At 45.9% G+C, this 25,982-nt stretch overlaps 1 protein-coding gene across 1 annotated transcript in view; it reads left to right on the forward strand.

The window, feature by feature from the left end:
* The first annotated feature begins 1,742 nt into the window (after window positions 1-1,742).
* Window positions 1,743-25,982, forward strand: part of EPHA4 (EPH receptor A4) — a 147,615-nt gene continuing 123,375 nt past the window's right edge. Inside the window, exons 1-3 of the mRNA XM_085634582.1 lie at window positions 1,743-1,893; window positions 8,747-8,814; window positions 12,925-13,588. Coding sequence (XP_085490708.1) covers window positions 1,800-1,893; window positions 8,747-8,814; window positions 12,925-13,588 — 826 coding nt within the window. The 5' untranslated portion in view covers window positions 1,743-1,799. The remainder of the gene's footprint in view (window positions 1,894-8,746; window positions 8,815-12,924; window positions 13,589-25,982) is intronic.

The following is a 25,982-nucleotide window of genomic DNA, read 5'->3' on the forward strand; positions in this document are numbered from 1 at the left end:
TTCAGAGATGTGGATCAGTATTCTCAGAGGTGTGGAACTGTCTCTTTAGAGGAGTGAAGCTGTACCCTCAGGGGAGTGGAGCTATTACTTCAGAGGAAGTGAGCTATACCATCAGAGGTGTGGAGTTTTAGTTTTTGAGGTGTGGACCAGTACCCGAAAAACTTCAGAGCTGTGGCCCGTCTGCTCGGAGGTATGCCCCCCCCCCCCCCCCCCCCCCGCCTGCCCGGCCAACTCGTATACTTGGCCGGGCAGAGGGGTAGCTAAAAAAAAGCAGGAAGAGCATGTGCGGTTGAGGGGTTAAGAGAGAGCACGGGTGGTCACGGTAGTAAAGGTCAGGAGAGAGGATGTGGCCTAACGGTCAAAGCTGCCGACATGTCATTCTGGACAAATCACTTAATCTACCCGTGCCTACCAGAAATGAAATGTGTCTTTGTGTAAAGTAACTGGTGCTCATGTAGAGCGCTCCAATACCTTCGGGTCGAATTCTCGCTATATAAAAAAATTAAAAATAATAAAGCGCGGCCATATCAAGAAGTCCTATCCAGTGGTTTCTTATTTTGGCCTTTCTGGTTGAAACAAATACATTACAGTTTTGATGTGCCCAATTTATAATTTATCAGGAAAGCCAGTGAAACCATCAGCTCCAAAGATATCCTCAACGTCTCTTGTAAAAAAAAAAAGGTTTGCTTGAACTGTAGCAAGAACAGCAGCAGAACGGTCAAATGGTTATAAAAGCAGTGCCCCGATATAACGGTTACAGTTAACACCGTGGACCGACTTTTAAAAGGAAAGCCCGCTTCGCTGTCTGGAGATACGGAGTTATGGTCTGTCACGGGGTGGGTAACTGCAGTTTACCCCTAGTTCGGTCTACTGCCAAGTAGACTCACTTTACCCTATGGTACGCCTTGGAGGTAAGTAGCTGTACTTCATCACGTGTTCTGACGAAGGGGTACACACATGGACTTTGCCAACTGCTGTGTCGTGGAGGGGGGAGGGGGTCTGTACTGTGAGGGGAGAGGATGTGGTCCGTCGGCTGCGCTGCCGCCTCTGTTGCAGTAAACCAGGGCTCGAGCCTCGAGGTCGCGTCCACATCCTGTGATTCTGGGCAAATCACTTAATCTCCCCGTGCCTGAATGTGTAATGTAAATACGGTGCTATATAAAGCGCTCCAATACCTTCGGACGAGTTCCCGCTATATAAATATGCAACAACAAAAACTGTGAGCCTCATGGTTTGTCGGAGGGGTAAGGGGTCCGTCGGCTTAAACGGCCGACTTTGGTGCAGGAAACCATGGTTCGAGCCATTAGTCGCGTCCACATCCTGGGCAAATCACTTAATCTCCCCGTGCCTGAATAATATGTAATGTAAATACAGTGCTCATGTGCTGCGCTCCAGTCGAGTTCGCGCTATATAAAAGATGCAAAAAAAAAAAGTATTAAGAGGTAGGCGGCTGTAATGTACCTCCTATTCGGTCTCAGAGGTACTAGCTGCACTTTACCTCCTGGGCTGTGGAACAATGGGGCTTATCTTGCTACGGTCTCGGTGCGTGAATCGTGCCCTGTCATCTCCCAAGCTTACTCTCCAGACAGACTTCCTGAGCCAGACCAGGTATACCAGGGGCGGGGCGACGCAGGACAGCCTCTCTCTGACTGGCTGGTAGCTTGATTGACGCGTGACACGGTGCGCCGAGTCCCGCCCCTGCCGGCAGTGCCGCGAGCCCTGCACGGAGCGCGAGCATTGATTCCACTGGGATAGAAGCGACTCGGGTGGCAGCAGCTCCGGCTCCAGCAGCAGCAAGCATGGCCCGTACCCTCAGCACCCTGCTCCTCCTGGCCGCTCTCTGCGGGCCTTCCCTCGCCGTCACCGGCTCTCGAGTCTACCCTGCCAGCGAAGGTAAGGGCTCTGGACGGGCCCGGCCAGACATGGGGACCCCTAGGAGGTCTCTCGCTGGAGGATAAAGTTCAGCTGCGCGACAGCAACTTGTGTTGGGATGCGCGAAAGGGAACCAGTGCTCTGTGGATTGACAGCAGAGGGACCGGGGCATGGATGGTATCAACCTGGCTTGCAGGACAGCGGGCACCTGGGCTGGACGCATCCACCTTCTTCAGTTGGGCACAGATACCCCGGGATATTTAGTCTCTTTCCACCGCTTCTCTCTACTCCATCCTTTCTTTTTCCCATTTATTGTCACCCATGGCTATCTTTCTCTATACATTTTCGCCTTATTTTTCCTTCTCGCTCATCTTTGCCTAATACCGAAGTATCTCGTGCCCTTCCTTGGCTTCGTCACTTAAACCTATCTCAGTGTTGAATAACCGTGATGTTATCTGCTACCCCAAATATTGCGGGGTACTCTCTGGATACTTACCGGATGCTTCATCGTCGTATTTCTGGGGTTCTCCGATGGTGGTAAGGTTTTTGGTGTGGACCTGCACGGTATCACCATTTTCGGTGTGTCAGTCAGGCGCTTGAAAGCTTGTGTTCTTTTTGTGGCGCTAGATGACCTGGTTTCTGTGCACTTGCTTTGTAGAATGTAGGCGCTAGATGCACGTCTTTAAAGAGCTGGATCAGAGTTTAATCTGGAGCTATTTTCCGAATTGGCTGTTAAAATGATGCTTTAACATTAAAAAAAATGTGAATCGACTATTACAGCCCTCAAGTGATGTGGGACTGGGTGTGCACCATGTGTCCAATCTTGACTGCGCTGGTTTTGGGCGCTTTATGGCCAGGTCTTTTGGTCCTCGGTGGTCTGATTTTGCGTGATTTATTATAAGGTTTTGCGATGGGGTTTTCAGAACTATGTTTGTGGGTGCGAATTATCGGGCCATGGCTGTGGAGGGAAGGAAGCTATGGTTCGGCTTTGCATTAGGGGGATGTGTTTTCTGAGTGATTGCGTAGTAGTTTTTGGAGGTTTACCATATTTTTGGTCAGGGTGATTTATTTTAGGATGACAATGACCAATCAGGCTTGTGGGCGAGGGTAATCTTGGTTTTGGGTGGGGTGATCGGGATTTTGATGGGGTGCGGGTTTACGTTTTAGCCCCTTTTTGTGATGCATGTATTGTTTGTGGCTAACGGTTGTTTTGTATTCGAGGGAGGGTGGCCAGGTTTGCGATGCACGAGATACGTTTTTCGAGCGAGAGGGATCTGTTTGGTGGCCGAGGGTGCCTTATGTTAAGGTTTGTGTGAGGTTGTTTCTGGTTGAGTCTTTTTGTGCGCTTGGGTGAGCTGCGGTCGCCACTCTGCGATCCTGCCTTGGTCCGCACCCCCTGTCCCCCTGCTCTCCCTGACAGTCGGACTGGCATCACCACACACACAGGATCATCTCCACCATGGGCTGCTTGCCTTGTCCATGTGATTCCAAGAAGGGGAAGTGGGTCAAAAGTGCATTGAGCCAGCGCCTCACACAAGCAGGGAGACTCATTTTTGCCATGTCCAAAACCAGAATTACCGCCACAGGCCTCAAAAGCTGAGAGTGGCCGGGACCCTCCCTCTGCACGGCTGAAAGGCTCCGGAGGTCTCCGAGAGCCCGTGGGCCTCTGCGCGACCAGGATAAATGTCCCGACTTCGGCAGACGGCGTTGGGGCTGTTATGGTGGCCAGAGGCTGCGCCTGTCTACAAATCCTAATTGCTATTTCGGGTTAACCTCCGTGTTTATGTTGAAAACAGCCGTAGGTTGCAGGCGCTATCTTCGGATAGTGTCTGGTGCTGGAGTTGTGAGGTTTGTGGTAGACAGTCTGGGGCTGCCCGGTTTGTTTCGTGTGCAGTCGCAGCACACCACAGCTCCATGTATTGGCTGCTTTGTCCCCGGCCTTTGCCATGTCGGCCTCGCGCCGCCTGTGTTAGGAGGTGTGCACTGGGCCACCGTGACATAACGGGTGTTGCACTAACAAAAGAGGGAGAACGGTGCGCAATGGCCTTCCCTGCTCCCTCTAAAGGGTGTTTTATGCAGGGCGCGCGATTTTTGTATTGTTCTTGCGTGAAGTAAGCAAGACTTGTTTAGCACTACGCCATGACCTGAATAACTTCTAGGCGCTTTGCAGAGGGCGTGGAGGGCCCGGGTTGAGATCACCTCGCTCCTATACTGATAGTTGACTAGTTGCAAAGTGCGCATGAAACTTTAACCCAGGGATTTGCCCTCGGTCAAGCTATTTCGACCAAGTGGAGCAGCCAAGGGTAGAGCTACTCAACGTGTACTTGTTCAACCCTCTGCAACTTTGTAGTGGGACGAAAAGCTGCCCACTTGCCATGGTGCAGAACTAATTCCTTCTAATTCCTTAGCATGCACGTGCTTAGACAGTTGTGAACAAGCAGCATTGACAACAATGTGCCGAAATGATCGTTAGAGCTGCGCGCTTTGATTTTGGTGAGACTGATGTACGCTTTAAAGCCCCCAGAGAGATTCGGCGCTCGGCCGGATCTATTGCAAGTAGACAGATCCCTGGCGATACATTCAAGCCACCAGCAATACCTGGTACGAACTTAACGTCCACAAAACAGACCCCGATGTCAGCGTTTCAGCGTTAGTGTGTTACTGGCAAAGCCGGCGGCGCGTTGTGACATTGAATCCCTTATCTTCGGCAGCTCCAAGATAGAGCTGTACTGTGAGGCGCGAGTAAAATAGCTCAGTGGGTCAATGCGACTGTTGTATAGATTTACGAGCAAGCTCCAGGCAGCCGTTTTTAAGTAGGCGCGATCTTTCCGCCTTGGAGGACGATACAACTAGTACGCCATCCACAATGTTAAGTGACAGCAAAATGAGTGTGTGTGCACAATAATATATAATAATAAGCAGTGTATTGTTGCATTTTTCAAATTGTGCATTGGAGAAATGATTAGTTGTGCGCTCTGCATTTAGACCCCGTTTGACGTCAAAGCCTGTCTTCCATTTTTGTTTGCACCCTCCTTTCCTTTTTAGACTGTTGTAGAAAATACTAGTAGTCAGATATCAGCTTCCGTACGCACTTTATCTTGACTGGTATCCCCAGACGGACAACCTACTCCAGGTGTAATGGAGGGGTTGGGGAATGGTCACATTTGTATGGCACAGTTTGCTGTGGTAAGCCAGAAGTAGGGCAGGGCAGCAGCTTGCACAAAGATAAAGAAGCGTTCCTGTAACATGAAAACAAGAGCCATACATTTCCCTTTTATTGGGGTGGGGTGAGGGAGGCTCGCACTCTTTTATACAGCGGGCAGCACGCCCTGCTGACATAAGAAGAGCCCCAGGTAATGCCCCAAAATGTACTCCAGAATGTTGAGGGCAAACATTTTGCGATGCAAGAGATCCTGCCCCGAAATATTATGAGGGGAATTATGTAAGCGCAGCGTCGGTTTTATTGGCTCCACACCAGGATACTTACTTGTGGAGATAAGTGCAGTGTACGCGCCTGTGTATACCCTCCTTGGCGTTGTTTGTTTTTCGATATGTCACCCACGTCATTCTGGTGTTAGTGCATCGTGTGTTGTCCGTGACGGCCATGATGCCCAGGGCCCGGTGGCAGTGAACTGCGCAGTGGCATTGCACGCCATGGACGACAAAGTGCACCGCGGTGGTGCTGTTGTTCCGAGCAGCCTTTTTCATGGTCCTGCAGCTTTCTGTGCCAGTGCTTAGATTATTGACACTCCCTATTGGGGGTAGGGGGGGGGGGTCACCCTCTCTGCCCTCATGGTCAGCAGTGCGGGTCTTGCTGTAATGCATGGTGTCATCATGAGAGATTCTGGTCTCAGGTATGAACCTCTTGAGGGATTGTGGTTTATAGTGTTGCCCTATGCGACGGGTGGCACTATCGTGACTGTTATGTCCAGGAGGGGTGCTGCCTCAGTCCGTGTTCTATGGGATGGCACTGCCACCATGAGTAAGAAAAGACCCCCGGCACCCTCTGCTGCCTGGGTGAACCAGATGTCCAGAGTGGGTCATTCCCTCCGAGGTCTCTGCTGCCATGAGAGGCACTCTCTCTGGGAGGACCCTACTCTAGGGCGGCCCTGTTGCTGTGGGGGCACAGTCCTTTCGGGTGGCCCCACTGCTAGGAGTTGTTTGTTCTCGAGGAGGCCCTGATGCCCGGACTGTTTTCTTTTTCGATCTACGAGTGTCCTGCTGCTGTGCTGGCATGTTTTCTCAGATGGCCCAGCTTCTAGGAGCGTTTCTTCTCTAGAAGGGCGATGCTGCTACGAATGACACCTCTTCCAGGAGGCCTGTACTGCTATGAATGGTTTGTGCTCTAGCCTGCCCCCACCTACTGCTGTGAGTGGTTTATTCTTCAGGAAGGACTGCTGCTATGACTGTTGAGTTGACTAAGAAGGTCGTGTCCCGTTGCCTCAAGAGACCCATTCTCTTGGATTTCCCTGCTGCTATGAGTTGTTTGTTTTTAGGAGGGCCCTGCTAGTGGAGAGACCATGTTCTTTTGTAAGGGCAAGGCCCTGTATTTATGAGTTGCGTCTTCTCACAGAGAGCACCCCTGCTACGAGAGCCCTGTTCCTATGATTAGTTCGTTCTATGCTGCTATGAGTGAATTGCCCTCAGATGGACCCTGCTGCTATGAGTGGCTTATTATTTCAGAAGGCCCTGTTGGTATGACTCATTTGTTCTCTAGAAGGGCCCTGCTGCTATGAGTGGTTTGTTCTCTGGGAAGGCCCTGCCGCTACTAGTGGTTTGTTATTTAGGAAGGCCCCTGCTGCTATGAGTGGTTTGTTCTCTGGGACGGCCTTGCTGCCACAAGAGATGCATTATCTCAGACGGCCCTGCTGCTATGAGCTGTTTGGTCTCTAGGAGCGCCCTGCTGCTACGAGTGACACATTCTCCCGGATTTCCCTGGTGCCGTGAGTTGCTTGCCCTCTCGGAAGGCCCTGCTCCCATGAGTGATCATGTTCCTGTGGCCGGGCCTTCTGCTGCGAGTGACCATGATCTCCAGGGGGTGGGGCCATGCTCCCATAAGTGCCACTGGCCTGGGCTCGAGAGACTGCACTTTATTGCTTCTTTTCATTCGCCTCACGTCCTCTTTTCTTCCTTCTCCCATCTCATGAATCGGGCCTCATTGTGGCCTTTGTCTCCCATGGCCCTACAATTGAAGCCACGGATGGGCACCTACTTTCCTCGGGGACGCTAGGCGGGGAGGTCGGGCGACGGGACAGAGACGCCTCCCTGTCAGCACTCACCTCCGGGGTGAAATACTCTGACACGTCCTCGCAGGTGTAAGAAATGTGCTTCTGGCCCGAGGTCGGGTGTAATGATTTTTAGTCACCTTTCTGCTTGACTAATTTGCCTTTGATAGCGGCTGTACATCGGCTGGCTCGGCGCGCGGCAGGGCTGCTGCGCTGTTCCCGGCCTCAGCCTCCGGGTTGCAGTCAGGCTCGCGCTTATGGCGCAGTTAAATGTGGCCGCTCCATGTCTGCACGTGTGGAAAAAAAGATGGCGGTAATAATCAGACCTGGGGCTCGAAATGCTGGAGTCATTACAGAGCGCAGAGCGCCTGGCACTTTCGGATTTACCTCAGGGGCTTGCTGCTAGAACACGGCTCGTAAAGGAGCTATAAATTAAAATGATTTTTTTTCATGTAACACATCAAGCCGAACATGCCACAAAATTAGGTGCGCGCATCATTTTCTGTTATTTTTGACAGAATAAGTGCAATTTTCACAAAATATTAGTGCATCTGACGAAATTATTTTCACTCGTATTACTTGCAACTTTTCCCTGTGAGCCTACACCTTGCACCAAAAATAGGAAGGGAGAAAGCTTTTCTTTGCTCTATGATTTATAATCAAAACAATCTCACAAAGGCATACATCGTGCACAAATTGAGAACAGGTCCAAACTAAGCAAAAGTGCAAAACTTTAGTGCTTTTTTTTGTAATGTAGGAGGAAAGCCGGAGCTGGGAGTGGAGCTCATACTGCTGGAGTAGGCCTTTATATTTAGGTATAGGTATGATTATTGGAAATAGCTCCTTCCAAGGGTTTGCCAGGCAACTACTTTTGGGACAGCCCCTCTTTGCGTCACGTGCCTGCAGAAAACGTGCTACAAAATACATCTACCACGGTACAGAATTGGCCCGCGGCCTCCCCTATTTTCCCTTCAGGCATGTTTGTGGAGTCAGGTTTTATTAATTTTATTAAAATCCTGTCGAACTATATTTTTTGGCACAGGGTAGATTTTGTGTTTATGTAAAACTTTTGCTAGGCCCACTAAATATTCAATTTAAACATAACGTGAGCCCCTCTGGTGAGAAAAAAATGTATCCGTTTACAAGTGAAGCAGCTCTACAAGGAGCCGTGAACATAATACAAGGCAGTGCTGTGAGTTGAATCAAGGTTACATGGAGCAGTCGTGACTCGAGCAATAAAAATCACAATACATTACATTTGCTTTAATTACAAATATCGACACTTTTTAAACACTATGCATGCTTGAAATTTCGGGAACAGGGAATTCAAGCAATGTGCCTAGACTTAAAAAGTGTTTACTCTAGCTCCAAAGGTGGGTTTAAAACCACCAAATTATCCACTAATTTAGGAGTCCATGAATGTCAGATCCGTGCCAGCTTTTCAGAATAACCACTGACTCTGTGATTGAGTTTCGTTAACAATAATTGTGTGCAAATGTATCATATGTGCCTCTCCTGAAAATCTTGAATGGGCTTGGCCCTCTTGGACCTATGCTGGACACCCAGGCACTAGGCCGCTTTACCACCCATTAAACGCTGATCATTCTCAGAATTGGCATTTATCATATTCCCTTTCATTTCCATTGCAGTGACACTCCTGGATTCAAGATCGGTGCAAGGCGAGCTCGGGTGGATAGCCAGTCCGCTGGAAGGCGGGGTAAGTGCGTTGCAATCAAACAGTGAAATGGAATGATTAGTGCACTTCTGGAGAGCCCTAATGGCTCGATTATTGTTGATTGTGGTGGGCAGGTCAGATTTCCACCAGGGCCCCATGAAGTGAATTAGCTTTTGTGGGAGAAACCCTAGACTCCCCTGGGATGGCTCTGGTCATGGAAGACCAAGTACCAAAAAGGGCCAAGATTGGGCCTGGAAATGACGAGGCCGACTGAGGCCTGTCTCGCATGCCCCTTCAAGGGTAGGAAGGCCGCGGGGAAATGTGATCCGGTGTACAAACCAGAATCTGCACCTGTAATTGGGGTATCCGAATCAGGCACAAGATTGGAACAAAAACTGTTCATCTGTTCTGAGGTTTTTACTTCCAAGGAATAGTTGCGTGAAACAAAATGTATTTATGTTTAATAAAAGTTGTATATCTTCATCAACAAAGATGGACTTCCACAGGTAATAGCTCTGTGGAGGAAAAAGTGTCCAAACCTAAATAATTTCTGACTTTCTGAAAGAAGGCAGCCTATGCTATGATGTTTATATTTGTAGTTTATTTCTAATACAAGTGGCATGCTGTGTCGAAGCCTAGGTGGGAGAGACATGCAGCAAACATTACTAGAGGCAATTTTAATCTTGGTCATTGCTTACAATGAGTGGCAAATACCATTTTTGATGAGAGTACAGCAGCGCAGCAGAAAAAATACTTTGTTGGATAAGGTCAGCGAGCCAAACACCCACTTTAGACAGTCCACAATTGACACCTGTGCAGCATCGCATTAAATCACCAAATTAGATATCGCAATACATCGATTTTAGGCATTTTATAGAAGAGTTGAAGACATATGAAGTAATTTGCTTTAGATTCACAGTCCTGCCTTGTGTCGAATGGAGACAGATCAAGAAGTGTTGGTTTTCCGCTGTGCAGCCGCTTGCAAGACACATATACGATACAAAAGAACTACCCTGCCCAAACGCACTAGCAGAGTGGAATATCTCACCTTTATCTGGGATAGTCATTCCCAATACTTGACCAAGCTAATCATATTGACACAATACAACAATCCTGGTTAAAATACATTTAATACAAAAATATCTAAAAATATAATTCAAGTTTCCTATACACGCAGTATCAATCTGAAATTAGGCAGATTATTTATATATATATATATTTATTTTTTATTATTAGACACAACCAGGCTCATGTGTATTTCCTAGGATGCAACAGAACTGGTGCAGGAACTCTGGTTGGAAAAGTGAATGTTTCAGTGAAAAACCATATAATTGCTTGTGTTTTTGGATCGTACAAATCCCATGGCTTTACGGCAAGTGGAGCTGATCCAGGCTGCTGTTGGTCATGAACATGATAGTCTCACACAAGTGTGCTGGTGCCTATCCCTCCAGGTTGTTGCTAGGGCACCTACTGCATCCAAGTCACTGTGATTGGCAGGCCGGTGCAGAGGGTGCATACCCACTGCCCATTGTAGACAATCAACCTTGTCCTTTGACATGCACGCTGCAAGAGTTCTGTCTTCGAGACACCCCCCGTTAATCCCAAATCCCTAGATCACTCATTAAGAATGCCTCCCTCACATGTCACTGAGGGCCAGCCATGCAGACACAGCTTATTTCGATCCCGCTCGTCAATAGATGAACAATCCCATCGACGACTAAGTGCAACGCCCAGCCCTCCAGTAGGCAGGATTTTGCTCTCCTTGTAATTTCTCCAATTCACTAGACTGGGAGGTACCCGTAGTAGTATTGTAGGTAAGTAACTATTTACTATTCTTAACTCCATATATACGTATCCTTTATGTATGGAGTAAGGGATAGTTAAGCCCATACTAACCTATAGATTCTAGTAGTCAGTATTCTGGTCATAATATTTTTGTAGGACAATATTTAGCGCTCGATTTTCTGGTAGTAGAGTTCCTAGCTGTTGTTTTTAGTTTGTAATGAGGGATGCAATCAAGCCTGTCTGCCTCTTTTTGTGCATTGTTTGTAATTGGATAAACTGCTCCCTCGTTAGGCACTCTCTCTTTCTTTAATTACTACTTGACTTTAAAAAGTGGCCACTGTCGCCTCTTCGATATTTGGAAGCAGAGGACTAGCTAGCTGGCAGGAACCAGACTTATCCCAAGAGAAGACTGCTTTTTGCACAATTGAGTAAATTAATGATTTACCTCAAATTTCACAGTTGGGTGCAAAGCTTTGGGGCATGAAAAGTAAGGGGGCTTATCTACCACTGTCTCCCCCAGACTGGCTTGGATTTTAAGAGTTAATTATCATCAAGGCTAACACTTTTGGTTGCATCTTTGCATGTTTGAGTATGTTTACCACATTAGGACTTTCGGATGGGTGACCATTGGCAAAAAGGGTCTTAACTTTGTTTGGCAAAGAATTATTGATTGTAATTTCCTTCAGGTTCAAGGCAAGGTGCAGCTTTACCCATTGGAAACACCGTATTATTTGTATGCTGCCAGTGAGGTGATTTTCATTTTTCATCTAAAATGTATTGAAATAGAGAGCAATCGGTCCCTGAATGGTCACTGATTTTGGAAACCCACCACTGGAAATTGTACTGATCAGCGTTCCCTTGCGCGGTGCTAGACACAAGAACCACTGGAAGGTGGTGATGTAGCATCCTGCTTGGACTCACGTATGTTGATCATGAAGTAGAAACCATAACACCTCTGTTGCAAATTGAAACCAACACCCCCCTGAACCCCCCCCCCCCCCCCCCCCCCCACCCAGTCCCTGTTAAATATTTAATATCGTCCATGGGAAGGTCAACAGGTGTGTTTTCCTTGTCAGAGTGATCCAGCAACACACCAAATATTGATTGTGTTCTGCGTAACTAGCATGCCACAACTTGGTCCTTTTTGGGTTATCGAACCAGCATAAGCATGCACAAGTTCAGCGGGTAGGGAGACAATCTTGCATAATGTGCGTCGAGTGCCCATACAATCTTTGAATCAGAATCATGTGGCCCACGTCTGTCATATGCTTTACAGTGTCAAGTGGTTATATCCTGTTTTGCAGTGTATTTCAGTATCAGGCATGCAATAAATGTAACAAATAACACAGAGAATCAAGATTGTAAATTGTCAGAGGAACTTAGTTGAAATATTTCCTCTGATTAAATGTCCCAACTCCCACCTTCAATATAGCAGTGCTGGCTATCATAGATTATTGATTGGACGCTAAACCCACGAGTACCCGTGTTTACATGCTTAGAAGTAAGACACTAACATGAAGTTGAAGGGCATGGGGAACATCAGTTTCTGATGTAATTAAGGATCAACATGATCTTGTTCCTCATTTGTAATAGCTGTGATTTTAAAATGCTGACACCGATTATGAAGGTTAATGATGTGGTTGTCTGCCCGTAAAAACAAGGGGGCAGATTTACAAGCCCCTTGCGTGACTTTTGCGCTGCAGTTGCGTCACTTTTTCGACACAACAGCGGCGCAAACAATGCGGCCTATTTACAACGTGACACATCTAGGGAGATGGGCCACGTTGTAAAGCCCTGCGTCACATTATACCTGTGTCAGGTATAATGTATGCAGGGTGGGCGTTCCCACGCAGGAAGGCCTCGTAAAAGTGACGCAGTGAAATCTACAAGATTTCACTGCGCCACTTTTAGGACGTCACTGCATCAAAACCTTACGCCTGCTTCAAGCAGGTGTAAGTAGTGACGCAGTGTAGTGGGAATAGGCCTCAACACGCATTGCTGGAGTTGCGTCGTGCCTGCGACACAACTCCAGCAATGCGTGACTTTTCCGCCAACAGATGCGTCAAAATTTCTGACACATCTGTCAATACTTGCACCATAGTGCGCCGTATTGTAAATACGGCGCATCTATGGTGGCGTAAGGGTTTCTAAGGGTGGCGCAGGGAAAGTGACGCATATGTACAGATGCGTCACTTTCTTGTAAATCTGCCCCACGGTAGTTCACTTTGAAAACCCGAGGTGGTTGTCCAAGGCAGGTTGTGATCCTCTTTCAAGGATTTTGCTGCTAAGAGCACTTACAATTTTCTTTAAAAAGGTGACAAATAGGAACCACGTCTCATTGATAACCTTTCTTTCTTTCTCCACCAGTGGGAAGAAGTCAGCATTATGGATGAGAAGAACACCCCAATTCGTACCTATCAAGTGTGCAATGTGATGGAGCCGAGTCAAAACAACTGGTTACGGACTGACTGGATTCCGCGGGAGGGGGCACAGAGAGTGTACATTGAAATCAAATTCACACTCAGGGACTGCAACAGCTTACCGGGCGTCATGGGAACGTGTAAGGAGACGTTCAACCTCTACTACTATGAATCCAACAATGACAAGGAGCGATCTATTCGTGAAACCCAGTTCGGCAAGATTGACACCATTGCGGCCGATGAGAGCTTCACGCAGGTGGACATCGGAGACCGAATCATGAAGCTAAACACAGAGGTTCGGGATGTAGGACCACTTAGCAGGAAGGGCTTTTACTTGGCATTCCAGGATGTGGGGGCCTGCATTGCTCTGGTGTCAGTTCGTGTCTTCTACAAAAAGTGCCCGTTGACTGTACGCAACCTGGCTCAATTTCCAGACACCATCACCGGGGCCGACACCTCGTCACTCGTCGAGGTCCGTGGCTCCTGTGTCAACAACTCGGAAGAGAAAGATGTGCCAAAAATGTACTGTGGGGCAGATGGCGAATGGCTCGTACCAATTGGCAACTGTTTGTGCAATGCTGGCTATGAAGAGCGAAACGGAGAGTGCCAAGGTAGGAAAATACACATTGTACTTTTCATTAGCGCTCCGAGCATGTAATTAATCGAATTATAGATGACACCAAATGGCCACAAGCCAGTCATTAAGAGCCTCTAGAGTATCAGGTTGGACAGAGGGGTCTGACGAGCAGGTCCAAGAGCTCCAGGTGGCAAGGCCTAGCCATGTGTAATTCTGACACAACAAATGATGCCACGGCAGTCGGCAGAAGGCGAGTGGCATTGGCGTAGCATCCTTTTACATTAGTATTGGCTGGATTTAGCACACTGTGCAGAACTCATGCACACATTAAGTAAAGAAGCAGAAACAGGTGGTTCATGGATCCATCTGTCTCCTATCATTGAAATATGAGGCAAATCTGTACTGAATGTTCTCGATCGAATTAACATTTTCACATTTTGAACATGGGTTGGGCGTTTTGATTGCTAAAGCCTTGGTCTTGATAAATGAAGGAGCAATGTGAATTTGAATATTCTTTATGATTTTTTTTATGTTGTGTTGATCTGGTGGGTTATACGCTGTCTCGACTCAAGCTCTGATACTTGTAGTCAAACTTTAGCGCATGGTTTTGCTCCCTCTGTAAATTTTACCTTTCTGTCTATCCCCTCTATAACTCTTCTCCAACCACTAGCTTACATAATTTCTCCCAGCTTCTATGCATTGTACTCAAATGTGTCCATTCCCCTATTATGCTGTTCACTAAAAGGTCGCCTTTCAATCTAGTCCCATTCGCCTAAGCCCTCTTCAATTCCCATACTTCCACAATGATGGCACAACTGATCCCCTGTACTCAATATCCACAGTTTGGAACTCACTTCTTGCTAACAGCACCCACATCTTCACCAGGCCTTGATTTTGCATGGGTTCGTGTTGTACTTTCCTATGGTATCCAGCATTTGTAAATGGGGCATGAAACTACTGCTACAATGTCGTCATAGCTCTCAAACTTATTACAGGCGGACTTGTGTTTCTAGCTGGTAGAAGGCACAGGTAGGCGGTCCTCTTTTGGAAAAATTGAATGTGATTAGTAATGGTCTGGTCGAGCAGCGATTAATATACTGCAGCCAGCGGGGATGCTGGTATTCTTGAAGGGATGCGAGAAGGGATAGTGTGTGTTTCGGGCATCATTTGTCCAACTTACCCAGTCGATGAATCATGCCTTGATGATCATATTGTCAAGTTAGATTGTTCAAGGTTTGCTTATCTTCATGACGTTTGCTGCAGCACTTATAAAAAATGTGCTTTATTAATAGATAATACATTAGATCTAAATTGAAAGTAATAATGTGTTATATACTTGGCGTTTCTTTCACTCACATACAAGAACTTTTTCTCGATCTATATTAATTCTTTTTAAGTTTTTAAAATTTTTTGTTTTTAACCTTTGTATACTTTTATGGACACAAAATTTGTATCCGAATAAAGTTTTAATTGATTGAATAGATAATACATTAGATCAAATTATTGGAGGGAAGAATCATTGCCTTGCACCCAGCCGCGGCCCGTGGAGGGAGTTCCATGGGGCGGTAAGGCGGGGCGGGGGAGGGGCAGGGTGGGGGGTTCTAAAAACCGGAATATGGATAATTGCAGTTAAGTAAACAATTAAATAAACAAAACGAATTTCCTAGCGCGCGCTGCATCGCAAAATGCGATGCAGCGCGTGCTACGAAATTAGTTTTATTCATTTAATTGTTTACTTACCTGCAATTATCCATATTCCCTTTTATAGAACCCCCCACCCTGCCCCTCCCCCGCCCAGCCTTACCGCCCCACGGAACTCTCTCCACGGGCCGCGGCTGCTTGCACCACGGAAATCCAAATGGCCATGTTGAGAGTTGATCACTAATTTGCTTATAGGGAGCTGCAGCCACACCCCTCTCTGTCTTTGCTGAGACCTCAATTCATATATATTCATGCAATGTGTAGGTGTTCACATATGTCGCAGTCGAGATTTATCATCTCACAGAGGCCACGAACTGCTCAGAGGGTGTAATTGGTTGCACGTGTGTGTCCGTGTAATTAATCTTCATTTGGCGCTGGACTGCTCTGTGTCTCTCCATCCTCTCCAAGCATAACATGCGATCTTCATGGCTGAAACTTGCTGTCTTCATTGTGTGTTGGGGTGGGCCAGGAAAGTCTGTTTTCCATCTCTTGTCTGCTCTGTAATTACAGAGAAGAAATTTAACAGACGGCCTACATTCAGAGTCATTCCATCCTGGCTACTTTTCAAGGCCCGCACCCACAGGTCTTTGCGTCTTTATTGGTAAACCGCACTCCAAATTAAACCGGTGCTTTCATGAGTCCGAATATGATGAAGGCGACATTCCGGAAAAGGCCGCTAAGCCTTCTGATTTGATTGGATTTTTGGGGGGATAATTGCCTTTTTTCTGGCTCCTTGAGCAGCCGTTTAATTTAAACTAATGTAATGAACATGAATTACGCATTCCAAATTTTACTGCTTTGCATATCAACTTTGGCCAGGTTTGTGTGGCACAACATGCACCACTAACGTGTTTACCTGAAAAGTGCAATCAGCATGGCATTTGGATCAGTGTGTTTGCATGTGTAACTGTGGCAACTTCAAAATGTCCTCCTCGTTGTGATGTTCTCATCGTAACCATCCAACCCACAGCGCGTCTTGATGGCGCCAAATTGCGGTAGCATTTGGATTAAAAATGAGAAATGAAATACAGCAAGGGCCCAAAGAGCTGTGTGCGCTACATTACCTTGTGTTCCAGCCTCTTATTGATGGAGACTCAAGTAGGCGTATTCATGAAATATTGTTGAACACATTTAAAGCAATTTCTTCATGGCTTTTTTTTACAAACGTGCTGCTTTGACTTTTTGAGCAGTTGCAGTATAGTCTAGCAAGAGATTTAGAGGATTTTTGGTTGGTGAAACTATACATTTTTTGTTTTATTAGCTAGGTTCTTTTTTAATTGATTTATATGCAACAGAAACACAAAAACTGCCCAGGATGGGGGAATTGAAGAGGGTAGTAGCATATTACTGCTTATCGAAGGGTGTGCATTTTGCTCTATTTCTGGAAAAGGGAAGGGAGCAAAAAGTACATTATTACAGCATGTAAAATAGGCTGGATAACATCTTGGTGCAAGTTAGCACAACCCTGTGGTGATCGGGCCCATGGTGCTGCACAACCAGAAGGTTTCTGCAGTCTCAGGCTAAAGGCTAGTACTGGGTCCTGTTGACTGATACATTACGTTACATGGCCATTCGTCCAAGCACATGGAAAATACAGGGTTGTTCTCAAGCCGTCTCTTGAGAACTGTCCCTGGTGAGTGGTACTAAAAGATAGCATTAAAAAAAGTAAGCTAGGATGTTGTCCGTGGTCCTTTAATGTTACAGCTTCTGTTTTTTGCTTGTTTACCTCGCAGCAGTTGCTTCTGTCTGAAATACTGAGGGGAGGCATCACAGTGCAAATTTAGTGCACACAGAGGTAGCAGCACACACTGCACTGCTCCGTCTAAGACTTAAGTCGAGGATACAAAGGTAGCTGCAGTCGAACATGTAAATGATAAGGGAATATCTTTATGTTCCTTATTATCGTTGTTTTCTACATTCAGTTTTGAGTTCAGTCTCTCTTGGCAGCTTCTGCTTATCATCTTTGGCATCCTAGTCTGTGACCTTCAAAGAATTCCTTCACGCCTAAAAGGAGCCCCCTTGCCTGTCATTCCTAACAGTCTGCAGTGTTAGCCTCAAAGTAGTAGGGTTTTGTCCTGGAATGTTTGATACGATGCTTTGAAAAGTAGATGGGTTGGGCCCTCTTCTAGTGCCGTGTGTGAAATGCTGCGTGGTACAAGGCGCCACAAGTGCATTGTATGGGGTACATTAGCAGTTGAAAGTCTTGTACACTTCCACAGGCCTTAAGATGGCAGAGAAAACCCATCCACCATTTGTGGTTGGTGTCCAGCAAGTGACAGGTGCTGGTCCAATGCCCCGGTGAAGTGTAACAGCGGAGCGTGACTGAAATGGTGCATACAGGCAGGAGTCGAAGACGTAGAGGTAAACGGGCAAACTGTGGACAAGTGTGACATGGCCATGGGCAGGGAGGGCTGGCGACTTGTGTTAACAAAAGTTTTTTTTCCCCAAGATATCCCTGGGTGAGATCATACCAGAGAGAGGGGTGCTCTCTCTGGATTTGTTCAATTCGGCTAAGAAAAAATTAGCTATTCAATGAAGGTTAAAACTAAAATCCTTTCCACTGATCTTTTCAAGAGCCTGAGTGTGATATTCCAGGAGTTTAGGTTTGCCTTCTGAGCACTTGGCAAAGGATAGATACTGGTTCCTTCAGATATATTTCAGTGTTACCCGCTAACTTATCATGATGTATCGGCACTTTTTAATGGTGCGGAGGCTCAAAATGTACATATATGTCGTGATTTAGCACAACGTATCTGTCATCAATGATAAGTAAATCTCCGTCTTTCTCCTTACTTTTCTCCTTCCTTGTAGCTTCCCCACGAGGATACTTTGGGGTTTTCGTTTTAGCTGTGGCTGGACTGGACAGTACTTAATGTTCTGCAAGACCCCATTAACCTCTCACTAGTCATATGAAGTGACCATCGGATGTTATAAGAAAGAAATCCCGATGGGCTAAACAGTATCTGTCCATCCATCTAAAACAATTTTGTGAGCCTTATTAGCCCATAAACTAGCTGGCCTCAACATGACATGCCAGAAGTTATGGTATGCTATTGAGATCGGAACAGCACACATGCCTTTGGTGTTGCCAGATGTATGTCCTTCTGTTTATGCTGTTCAGCCCTTTAGTGCAGTCAGGAGATTGTGTGATTTACTGGGCTTCCATTTTTCCACTGATGTCCCCCTTTCAAGCCAAGGATTGCGAGTCAGTTTGGTATTTGAGCTCAGACAAGTGTTGGTGGCCTTTGTGGTGTGATAACCCAGTAATTTACTTTACCAAAGCATCTGGCACAAGTGTAGAGGGTGCCAAACACAACAGCCATGCATTTACAGCTTTAAAACTCACTTTTTGCTTCGAAATACTGTTATTGCTTGTGGGCTGTGGATGGAAACATACAGAATGATGTTACAAGTCATGAAGAGTGAGAGCAAATATGTTATCTGGATTGAAAGAGACATCTGGGGGCTGGATGCGTCTTTTCTAAGGAGGCCTGAGAAGTGTCTCATTAATGTAATATGAGAGTGCGTGTGGACTGTGATCACCATCTCGCGTCCTACATGTAAAAGAGAGTGATTATTAAAGATACAACCCTTGAAGAATGCTATAAAGAAGAGTTGCTGTACTCTTATGGATATGTTCCGGCGCTGTGATGCAAATTTCTTTAAATGTGATTAATCAATGTTAAGTGAGCAGTAGGCCACGTTCCGTCTTGGAGGCGGTCGCCAACTTTGACTTTGGGATTGATATAAGTTGCTTCAAATATCATGGCATCTGTGGGTGGTGGTATCACATCGCAACCCTCTGTTAATGGCCCCGTGAGAATAGCCAATGAACATGGAGCCCATGGTCTGGGAGCTGTGCCTCAGGCCCAAGTAGTCTAATATACATTTCTCTTCTGCTCATTGCAGTCTAGCAGGCTGCACTTCATTATGTGGCATGTTGGGAGATATGTGTGGGCTGCTGATTGGGTCTGTGCTATGTCATAAAGAACACACAGAGAATGTTATGCTGATACTTGGAGGAAAAGCCATCCGTGTGGCCCGTGGATTTAAAGCATATTTTGATGTTTGTGGTAAACAGGTGGGACTCTTGTCAAGTGGCTGACGCCTCTCAGTCCAACACAAAGGGCACAGATTATGATACAAAAGGGACGGGGTTTGGGGCAAAGCAAAATTGCACCTATCCTTAGTGAATTGTTTAGCTAAACAAGCCAGGTGCTGAGGACCAGAGATCCAAAACCCCTAAATCTCCTAAGACAAGAACTGTCTCAATTAACTATAAACAAAACACAATGGTCCAGCACTCAATTTTCAGTCAAGGTACACAGGAAGTATTTGAATTCATGTATACATTTATAAATCACATTTCATCAGAGCAAATAGCAGTTCAGCAGAGTTGTTTTCATCAAATTCTTTATTCATAACTTCTTCCCAGCAAGATAAAAAGACCGTAGCCAAGGCGTTTCATCCTCGCGGACTTCTTCAGGGCAAAAAACACTTTTTCTTGCGGTCTGTGCTGAATTAATTCATAAATATGATTTCTCTTTTTAAAATCTGATAAAATCTGGATGTATCTGAAGACTCAAATGCCGTATATGGTGTTTATTATAAATTTGATTGTTGAGTTCTCACAGTAGGGAGTTAGTCAGTGTCAACCGTCCTCCGTTCTAATTCCTGACTTATTTCAAAGATCGGTCAGCCGGCACGGTAGCGTGGCACCAGTCTTGGTCCACTTCAGCCATTAGTTAACCTCACTTTGACTGGCAGTATTCTGCTCTTTCACAAGAAGCACATCCACACAAAAAGTTGCCTTCAGTACCAGTGACTACTACAGCAATTGACGCGTTTGAGACCAAACTTATTTTTGCTTTTACCTTCTTTTTTAGATTGACGAGGCCCAGCAGCTTCCCTACAATAGGAGTTTTTTCAAAATCCATAACAAAACAAACATTGACAAAGCCAAAAGGGGGCTGCAAATTCCAGTCCGATTGGCTTTACCAATGCTTATTTTTTATTTTGTACTGGAAGAATGTAGTTTAGTTCAGGGCTCTTTTACTACAGAGCCTACGAGAGGCCTGTTAGAGAGTCTTGTGGCTTCAGTGACACAATCGGCTTGCATCTGGCGTTGCAGTATTTACAGCTGCAAGAGTTGTTGCAGATAATTTGCTCTACACACTATCCATTGCCTATTCCTGCTGCTTCCCAATTTCGCTCTGGGTGTTCATTTCCGGTGTGTCAGTCCTAAGTCTTTGTCGGACATCTTACGATCACTTTAGCTGCACAATTATCGCAAATGGGACACTACAGTAATGTATATGTACGTGCGCAGGGCATTTTACTAACGCAAGTGGCGCTAGGGCCTATTTATATGTATTTTTACCAACTCACAGGTACTCGTTTTATCATCCTCAAAATCATGAGACGCTGAGTGGAATCACCGGCTTCCAACCTGCGCACTTCATGCCTTAGACGCATTCTCAAGTTAACCAATTTTCACTCTTTGCCTCATCGCTCACAGATTGCACCACGAGCGTCATTCTTGAAAACCTTTCACCATCACACAGACAAGGCCTTCTCGCTTTCTGTAAACACAGCATTCCCTTTCCCTGGCTATAGCCGCGGTAGCTGCCGGTCGGTAAGCCGGATTGAATGACATCTGTGTCATGGGAAGTGAAGCTAGCCCGGCTTGAAGGGCCAGGAGCCCGCGTCTTTCAAAGGCTACAAAGGGGCACCAGCCTAGGTGGGGGACTCTGAGCCGGGCGCGCCCCCATTGTCCCCCTCCGGCCGGACAAATACACGGGCAGGTCAGGGGTCGTCCACTTCCTCATCCATCTTCCTCCTGTCACTTCGAGGTCACCGGAGGCTGATTAAGATCTCAAGCTGGACAAAGGCTCGGTGGGCCGGGCTGGCCCGGCTTGGAGTGCGGGGGCGAGCGGCAGAGGCCTGCTGCTGCCCAGGGCCCCTCTGCCCTGCGTGCCCACACAAGGGACAGGGTGACACTTCCTCGCGCCCTCCTCACCCCCAGCACGATATGCTAATGAAGGCCAAGAATAAGAAGCCGTGTTAGAGTTTACAAGGTCGCAGCAGTGGGGACCCGCCCAAAGACAGCTGCAAGTTCATTTCACTTGTTACCTCTTAATTAGCCAACTCTGCAACGTCACTAGCATGATCGCGCATGCGCAGAGAACATACCATGGGGCTGCCCCGGGTACTCAAGAATGTGCCTGACTTGGGGATGTCCAGCTGATGCTGCACGTGCCAATAAAAACAGAAATGTAAGAATTTAGGAAAAAGGACAATACATATACATTTCGCGTTGAAAAGGGCATCGGCACTTCTATTTTCTTTTTCTCTGTTATTTTGTACAAACGCTAAACCTAGACGTCACAATCAGTACTAATAGAAGTGTAGGAAAGTAACTGGAGGGAAATGGCGGAACAAGCTTTCAATGTGTAAGAGGTATACCGGTGTCTGGCAAAGTACAGGGGCTAATCTCCAACCACAACAGGATGTTTCCAGCCCTCTGGTTAACTCAGAGCTACCAGTTACCATAAAAACAATGTAAACTCCCTTGGTGACCCCAGTGTCTGCAACTCGATCCTTTAGTGAGCATTATTGATTGACAGGTAGCAAGGAGGAGGTGTTGATTCTGACTTAGGATTTAGCTTCTCTGTGTGATCGTCTACACATGCACATATACATTCTTTGACACAGAAGTAAACAATAGGGTGAGGAGACATACTGAGCATGAAAAGAGCATGCATTTCAACTGGAAAATGCACTGTTCAGCTTAGCAAATAAGTGAATGCTAAAAGTATTATCTGAACGCAGTAAGTCCCCTGTGATCACAAAAATAAACTAAACATAGTTTTAAGCTGCAAGATCATGATACATGCTGCTGGTGTGCTCCAAGCATGTAGCTGCCGACTTCGCTCCCTTCAAATAAAGGAGAACATATGTGTTGCAGTTTGACTCTCAACTAAACATCTAGCATTCCGTAATCCACTTCACATCAACATTTTAGGTTTCCAAACCCACATTTATCATGAAAGGAAGAAAAAAATATACGCAACTTTGGGCAGGTTCCTCCTAAAACCGACACCGCAAAACCACGGCGAGCAAGTAGACAAAAAGTTGGTAAAGGTGGGCATAGTGTAAGATAAGGCGAAAGACACACAGTGGAAAGTAAATATTAAAAACATAAGATAACCACTCACTGTAGGTCCCAGAAGGCACCTGCTGGGACAGTTACAGAATGCAGAAAATTCACTATCATCTCCTCTGGCTAGAAGTAGAATCCGGGGTAACACTAGAAGCTGCCACACTCCTCTAGAAAATCAAACACTAGCAGACATCGTTCTACCTGAAGCAAAAATAATCAACCCATACACACTCGAGCACCATGAGCATCAGTCAAACAATTCCTCTTAAAGCAGGTCTTAAATGCCCTGTTGCTCCGAAACCAATCTACTCTCCTTCGAGAAAGACATCCCCCTTTAAAGTGAACTGAAGCAAAACTGGGATACCAAGTTATATAACGCTAAACACCCCCCTGTAATGAGAGCAGTATACCAACTCTGCTCTTTGCAGACAACAATAAATACATGGAAATTGGGCCACACCTTTCTCCCTCTATAAGTGCTGGGTCAGCCATGTCCTATAGGACCTTGTGGTGAGGAGCGGTCATCAACTGGCTACGTTCTGACTATGGCTTAATCTCCAAGTTTCTCCATTTTTGTTGTCTGACAAAAGTTGTGGCCCTTGCAGGCTATGTTATAAAAAAAAAGCAAGTCTTTTGCAAGACCATTAAAGATCGTTTTTGACATTCACAAGATAGACATCATGATCAAAGTGCACAATTTATTTGGCTATACAACTTATTTGGCTGATACAACCCAGATGACTGATGATGTCACGAGAATTCGCAAGTTTGGGTATGTTTTTTTGTTCATTGCTATATTGTATGCATTTGTTTTCAAGTGCAAATTCAGCAACTTCAGTAATTTGCCTAAAAATCAAATTTGTGCGTCATACTGCGTGTAAGAAAAGAGTTTCATTGCTGAATTCTGCAGGGTAATATCCAGCTGCATTAGCCAGGCGACAGAAAGATGTCCCTTTTAAATTATCTGATCCGTCTGAGGAGTGGATAAGATGTTGGGACATTTTATATTCATGGACACCGCAGTGTGGCTGGTGCAGGAGAGGCACTCGAGCACCTGTCAGCGGAAAACCCATGGCGAGACTGGCTGCCTTTCTCCGTCATTGCCATTTTTGGAATTAATCGCTCCTCCTTTGATAACAGTGGCTTAAAGAAGCCATCACTTGAATGAGACGATTCCTTTTATCTCTGTCTTTGAAGCCTGGCTGCGATCAGGGAGAGGAACAATTCCTTTCGTATCAGGCGGGAGAACCCAGCCTTGGTTCTTTTTCTATTTTCTGGAAAACATTGTCTTTCTAACATCTTTTCAGAAAATATGAAGGCAGGATTGCACGGAGGAGAGGTGGGGTGAAGGGGCAACAGGCTTATCACAGGAGGGGAGCACTGAGCCCTTCGTTTAAGATCTGCAAAATGAATAGGCTAAAAACAGTCTCGCGGGGCTCTACAGATTTGGGCAACCCTTGTCGATGTAGACGAGATCTCATGAAACAGAATTAATTGAGAGACTTAGCAGTTGTATTTGCACCCACTGGAGAGCTTCCAGATTTATCTCCCTTGCTGTTTTTGCTGCGTTCTATCTGGTTATTGCTGATGCATCGCGGTTGGTTCTTAGTCGGGTGGGTCACATTGCAGTTGGGTATGGCATACGCATGCGTTTTTAGCGTCCTGAAAGGTAGTACCTGACAGAGGGACCAAATAAGTGTCTCTATTATACTAACACCTATCCTTTAGGAACCGAGTGACAACTCAGATTATATTGAACTACTCGGACTCAGGTGTATAGCAGTGTTCCGTTCTCTGTCCCTCAAGTGTTGGAAGGACAGCTGCAGGATAGAAGAAAAGGCCTCCCTTTTAGTTCATCTTTCCATGGGTCTCTTAGTTTTATCCTTGCTTAAGTTTAATGAAAAATGCATTTATCAGCATGAGCTATTCATACTAAATTACACTTTCTAATTTGAGTTTTTGATTTACTCATACCATGTTCTGATTCGGTTATTAATGTAGCTTACATTTTTTGGATTTTTTAAAGCGTAATTTTACCAATACGTGCATAGTTAAATCAGTCACTAGACGGGATGGCTTCTCACTGACCCGGTTACTATTCTGAGCTATTATGCACAGCTCCTCCTAATACAAAAAGATGCTTTGACCAACTTTACATTCTCCACGTCTTGTCTTAAGAAAGCTCTATATAGTTACATGGTTACACTGCACAGACCTACATACTACACGTCTGGTTTGCCAAAGATGTCCATACTACTCTTGGCTACTCTCGACAGGTTTCGAGGGTCCACCGGGCTGCGCTCCACAGATCTCCACAGTATACCAGGCTGTTCCACACAGATCTTGATGTTATGCAGGATGATTATAAACAGAACCTCAAACAACACATTGCAGCCTGCAGAGATTTGGGTAATGAATTTCTAAAAGAATGGTGCAAGCCAATGGCTGAAAAAAGAGTACAAATAACAAAAGTAAGCCATTTCATGAGCAAGTTATAGGCCTGTGTAGTTACTTTAACTTGTGGCACACATTGGTGTCTAGTGCCTTTAGGGTAAGTTGTGTCAGCACATTTGAATTCTGAACTTTTATCAAATGGAAACTCAAAAGTTCCCCAATCGTGCCTTAACAGCTTACAGTGTGGTAAATGATAACCCCAAAGATCACAGCCCCGATGAAGAAAGATCCACGCCAAAATCCTTTGCAAAGATTTCCCATCACACTATGGTGACGGGGCAAATTCTTGTTCCACATGCATTAGGGTTTTGGTATGTCGGGGGGGGGTGTTCTGCCAGGTGTAGAAAGGTCCCACTCTGCAAGTCTGAATCCACTGGTGCCCACATTTAGTTTCACACTGTCAAAAATGCTTCCACATGTTGTGTTTTAAAGTGAGCAGGCATTTTGTAGGTGTGGTGTAAAAACTATTTCTTTACAAAGAGCTAAAGACTAACTCCAAAGCCAGTGGATGAACTCTGTTTTTTCTAATTTTATATTCTTTGCAACTGTAATGTATAGCTCTGCTGTGGTAACATTTTTAACATTATTGGCATCTGTCCGGTACGGTGAAGATTCTGCCAAACAGCTACATTGGTGGGAGCGTTTGCTAAGAGTGTTGCAGCGACTGGTTTAGTGAAAGGGCCAGCAATGATACCGACTTGACCTTACTGGAATAATTTAGGGATGGTTACCTTAACTTTGCAATGCCCCTATTGTCATAATCTGTGGGGTGGCTGCGTGCAAGGCACTTATGTTCTGCCTTTGACCTACAATTTACCTGCCTTCAGGTTTCTGCAGCAGTTGACAAGTGACACTTCTTTGTCGTCTGCATGGGTTTTGGTGGTGTCGTCTGCAGGAGATGGTGGTGCTGCTGGTTCACCTAACATGAAGAGCTGAGGGAGTGGTTCTCTGCCGTGTGTCTTTTCCAGATTGCTTTGTAGATGTTGAGGCATGCTGGTTTTGTTTAGTGCTGCTGGCAAGTGAAACATTGCCACATATATGATTTTTGCCTCTGTGTTGACTGGGAGAGAGTATGGAGTTGTGCCTGGCCTGTAGTTTTGTGTGTGCTCTA

The sequence above is a fragment of the Triturus cristatus genome, chromosome 11 (genome assembly GCF_964204655.1).
Source record: "Triturus cristatus chromosome 11, aTriCri1.1, whole genome shotgun sequence".
In the NCBI taxonomy this organism is placed as follows: Eukaryota; Metazoa; Chordata; class Amphibia; order Caudata; family Salamandridae; genus Triturus; species Triturus cristatus.